The following is a 5,219-nucleotide window of genomic DNA, read 5'->3' as shown; positions in this document are numbered from 1 at the left end:
TCATCGGCTTTCTGCACGCAGCTGTAGCACTCAGGGCTGAGCTCCTGGGAGCGAGGGCGGAGTGAACGCTGCGTAAGCCGCCTCCCGCCCCCCTTCCCCCAACGGAGAGCGCCCCTTCCCACGCCCTCGCTCCCCAGGACGAGACAATCCTCTTGCACATCCTTTTCCAGGGCAGGAGTAAGGAAAAGCTTCCCACCAATATGGGGTCATGGGAGACACTGTGTCCCTTTCCTTCAAGCCCCTAGGCCCACAGTGGGAGCCCTAGGCCCAAGGTGCCCCATCCCTGACCGGAAGCCCTGGGAGAACTCTGCCATGAATGGGGAGCACCTTCCCACACTTCTCCGCTCAGGACGGGAGGATTTTTCCCACAGAGCCAGTAGCTCAGTGAGGGATCCCTTCCCACAAGCCCCCTCTGCTCAGGTTGGAAGAGTTTTTCCCACAGGCCCCTCCCCCAGGGCAGGAATCGTTCCCACAGTCCCCTCTGCCCAGGATGGGGGACCCTTCCCACAGCCCCTTCTGACCAGGGCAGACGATCATTCCCATAGCCCTTCTCAGGATGCCAGATCCTTCCCACAGCCCCCTCTGTAGGGAGTGAGGGGACCCTCTTCCCTGGGGCCCCAAGCTGCCCCCTCCACTCCTCTCCCCAGAAGACCCACCTTCTTTTTATTTATTTATCTTTTTTTAGGGATGGGGGAGAGAGAGAAACATCGATTTGTTGCTCCACTTATTTGTGCATTCATTGGTTGATCCTTACATATACGCTGGCCAGGGATGGAACCCACAACCTTAGCTATGGGGACGAAGCTCTAACCAACTTAGCTACCCAGACCTACCTTGGAGCAGCATGGGCAGCAGCAGCAGCAGCCAACCTGTAGTCCAGATCACTGCCTGGGCACCTGCTTTCCTGGCGGGGTCCATGATGCGATCCTGCTCCCTCAGAGTTCCCCCTCGGTGTGCCGCCTCACAGCCCGGGTCCTCTTACCTGAGCTCAGGATGAGTAACTTCCCCCCAGGCAACCTTGGCCTTGCCCAACCAGGCCAAATCAGCGTCCGCTGTGGGGCGGGAGACCCGCCCCTGGGTGCGCCACCCACAGCTGCCAAGGAGGGAAATGGCGGGAGTCCAGGTTCCCTGACGATTCCCAAAAGAAAGTCTGTGTGTTTGGGGGGAAGAGGGGAGAGTGCTGAGGTTCACAGAGGGGTCTACTCGACGCTTGGCACTCACTACATATTGAATGAGTACCTACAGTGTGCCAGCTGTGGTCTGGAGATTAAGACAGAACCAGTGCCTGTCCTCACAGAGCTCACCGTCTGATGAGGGAGACAGATATTCACCAAATAATCATACAAATTGTTATTCACTGGAGGACATTGAAGGAGGAAGTGGAAGGGAGCTGCATCCGTCACCATGTCTGAACACAGAAACGAACAAGAACACTGTGCAAACCACAAAATGACTAAGCATTCCCATATCCTGGTTAATATATGTGACTGCTTATATATCATATTATATTATATTATATTATATTATATTATATTATATTATAAATTATATTATATTTATTGTACTATACTATAAAGTTACAGCTTTACTCTTGTTTCTCTTGGTTCATAGATAAGATTTATTGATGGCAGTAAAAATAGCAGCTGTGTTGGTTAAGATATTATTTGTCCCCCAGACCCCGTTGGCCACCCACCCCCCACCCCCAATTCCCAACAATGACTAGCACCTCAGTCACAGGGGTGGGGTCACTTGGCATCATGATGAGGGAGAAAGTGAATGACTGTTGGTGAGGTCATTCAGCATTGCCCCCGCCTCCCTGCCTCCCAGCCTGGAATCCCAGCCCCACTTTTGCTGTGTGACCCTGTGCTAAGTGTCTTCACCTCTCTTAGCCGCTGAGGTGTCTGTTCTATAATAAAGGGAGGAGTGTGTCCATGGCGGAGTGAGGCAGTGGGCAAAGTATCAAGTCTGGGATCCTAATCCTGCCTCTGCCATCTCCCTGCTGTGTGACCTCAAACAGCCATGTCTCCTTCTCTGAACTTGGGCTGCCTCCTTTGCCAAATGGGTCTGAAAACCCCTCTCTGGAGGGGTGGAGGGAGGCTGGCTGGTAATGCTATTATTATCGTGTGCTCAGACGCAGGAGGCCCTGCAGGCCCCAGCCGCGTGGGAGAGTTTCAGGGAGGAACCCTAACTGGCTGGACCAGAAGAACTAGCGTCTTGGGAGGGAATGGGACCCAGGGTGGGGAGCCTCCTCTTGCTCAGGCCTGCCCAGATTCTGGGCGCTGACCCCCACCTGGCCCCAGACCAGAGAGCAGAGGGAGGTTTGAACGTGGGGCCTCTGTTTAACCTGCTCAGTGACTCTTCCCGGCTCTTCTCCTCGGAGGTCACTGGAAAAAGATTTAGAATCTGGTCCCCGGATGGATGCACAGAGGGGTCAGGGTGGAGGCAGGCCCCAGCACTGGAGTTCACGCCGGGGCCTCAGACAAGCCTGGGGCCATATCCACTAAGGGTTTCCTGTCCCCTGGGACAGGGCAGGCTCAGCCCAGTGACGTTCTCGGCCTGTCTCAGACCCAATCCCTCTGGGATGTACTGTCTGGGATGTGTTAGAGAAAGGGTAGGGTCAGGGCTCAGTGCAAAATGAAACTATGGGGACCCAGTTCAAAAGGCAGAAAAGAGTGCCCTTAAAAGTACTAAAAATAGCCCTAACCGGTTTGGCTCAATGGATAGAGTGTCGGCCTGTGGACTGAAGGGTTCCCGTCAAGGGCATGTACCTTGGTTGCAGGCACATCCCCAGGAGCGGGTGTGCAGGAGGCAGCTGGTCGATGTTTCTCTCTCATCAATGTTTCTAACTCTCTATCCTTCTCCCCTCCTCTCTGTGAAAAATCAATAAAATATATATATATTTTTAAAAGTACTAAAAATAGAAATGCTTTCTTCCACCACCTCTCTGGGCCCCTCGTGGTGTTCAATGTCATGTTCCCTTGGGCACAGGGATACTTGTGGGGTGAGCACAGCCCCTCACAGATGTCTAGAGACCCTGCCCCACAACTAGAGCAACCTGGCTGTGGGTCCTCCTTCCACCAGCTGCCCATTGCCACGTCCCACCCTGAGATGCCTGACCCTGAGCTTGCCACGTACACCCAGGCCCTGCCGGAGCTGGAGGGTGGCAGTGGTCACAGGGAGGGGCAGGGAAGGGAAGGCTGACTGAACACGTTCGGGGGAAGTGGGAGATGGAGCCGAGGCTCCAATCCCCCCAACTCAGGCTTCACATCGCTCCAGACTTCACTTACAAAACACAAATTCAAATACAAAATTAAGACTTTCCAGGCAGCAACCACAGAGCATTCATCCTGAGGGGGCTCTTCTGACACGGGGACCTGTCAGCCACACTGGTCACAGGCCACGAAGCTGGCCCAGTACGTGCCATATGCAGAGGGGCTGGGGGATGAACTGACCCAAGAACGCAGACCTCTCCCACCTGGAGGGCCACCTGGGGTCACTGCGGGCCTGGGGACGAGGGCGCCAGCATTCCTAGAACTCAGAAGTACCAATTCTGGATCCTCAAGGAATCCTGGGACAGGACACCTAGGTCCCAGAAGGACAGAATGCCAGAGTTGGGGGGGCGGGGGGGGAGGAGACTGTCTCCACACAGTGACAGCCTAGAGTGGTCACTGTGGGGGAGCCTGGGGGACTGTGGTGCCGGGAGCCGGTCCATCCTTGCTGCTTGACACAGTCGCTGCAGGAAAGAAACATCTGCACAGCATATGTTTCAAGGGACCTGGCATATATAGCATATTGTTCTTAATATGTTTGCTCTCTTTAGCGCCATGTGTTTTAACCAAGGTCACCTCTCCGAGAAAGGTTGTTTCCCCAGGTGGGGATCTTTCCCTGAGGTTAGGGAGGGGATACAACCCCTTAATTAAGTGCCAGGCGGGTAGTTAAGCTACATAATCTTTACTCCCTGGAATGGAGATAAGAAACGCCCTAACCTTTGTAATAGAAATTGACAGGATTAAAATCGGCTGGTATAAATATGGATGTAACAAGACAATAAACATCAGATCCTGATCAGTTCCTAACCAGAACTCCGACCAGAACTTTGGCTGGAGATCCTGGCTAGAGGTCCTGACTAGGCTGCTGATCAACTGAAGGCTGTCTTCGTGTCATTCCTTCTTCGCCGACTCCGTCCACACCTTTGGGGACCCCTGGACCCGCTGGGATTGGACCCCAGCACTGTGGGAGCCCAGAATAGACCCCTGACACAGCCCAGGGAGCAGGGAGAGCTTCTTGGAGGAGGGGACACCTAGGGTCAGACCTAAAGCCTCGAGTTCTATGTCTGTCTAGTTCACCGTTGTCCCCAGTCTCGGCATCTTTTTCCCATCAATTTATTCAGCCATTAGACATTCCCTCAACAGCTAGTTTGCGCTAGGCCCTTTGCTGTGCATCCGAGACTCAGCAGTGACCGAGACAGCCCCGTCCTCGCCTTCCGGGGCTCCCATCCAGCTCGGAGACACTCCTCAGCAGTGATGACCCGGAGCAGTCAAGGCTGTGATGAGTGATCAGAGCTGGGATGGGAAGCCCAGAGGAAGCATCTGACTCAGCCACGAGAATCAGGGAGGGCTCCCTGGAGAAGGAAACATCTGAGCTAAAACTGAAATGATGAGTAGCAATTGGGTGGAGTGGGGAAAGCTGTCAAAGCAAAAGCAACAGTATATACAACGACCAAGAGGTGACAGGGAAGTTGGGGTTTGGGTTTGGTTTTGTTTCACTTTCACGGAATGAAATGTGCCCCACGGTGCTGGGGACACTGCAGGGACCAGGACAGCCCTGGCTCTGCCCTCATGGAGCTCCCAGTCTGTAAGGACATAAACCCATCACCGTGATAGCCTAGGTGTGCAGGGACAGGACAGGGGAGCTCCAAGGGGTGCCCGACCCAGCCTGGGCAGTCAGGACCAGCTCCCCAACTAAGCCCTGAAGAATGAGGAGCTAGCTGGTTAGGGTCGGGCAGAGGGAACAACATGTGCCAAGGCCTGGAGGGCAGGAGCCTAGGAGCTCCTAGTAATTGCCAAGAGCCCAGTCAAATCAAAAAGAGTGGAAGCAGGTGGGCCCTCAACTAATAAAATAAAATAAAATCCCACAGGTTAAGAACCCATGCTTCTCCACGCCCCTCTTCCTAGCGGTGACCTTAGTTGAAAGCCTCCATTTTTAAAGAGAGAACGGCT

General features: G+C 54.1%; 1 protein-coding gene across 1 annotated transcript in view; it reads right to left on the bottom strand.

The window, feature by feature from the left end:
* LYPD3 (LY6/PLAUR domain containing 3) overlaps positions 1 to 979 on the bottom strand; it is a 4,686-nt gene extending 3,707 nt beyond the window's left edge. Inside the window, exon 1 of the mRNA XM_023743571.1 lies at positions 834 to 979. Within this exon, the coding sequence (XP_023599339.1) occupies positions 834 to 918 (85 nt within the window). The 5' untranslated portion in view covers positions 919 to 979. The remainder of the gene's footprint in view (positions 1 to 833) is intronic.
* Between the last annotated feature and the right edge of the window lie 4,240 nt (positions 980 to 5,219).

Source organism: Myotis lucifugus, unplaced genomic scaffold, assembly GCF_000147115.1.
Source record: "Myotis lucifugus unplaced genomic scaffold, Myoluc2.0 scaffold_402, whole genome shotgun sequence".
Lineage (NCBI taxonomy): Eukaryota > Metazoa > Chordata > Mammalia > Chiroptera > Vespertilionidae > Myotis > Myotis lucifugus.
Note: the sequence above shows the minus strand (reverse complement) of the source record. Positions and strands in the feature narration are given on the sequence as shown.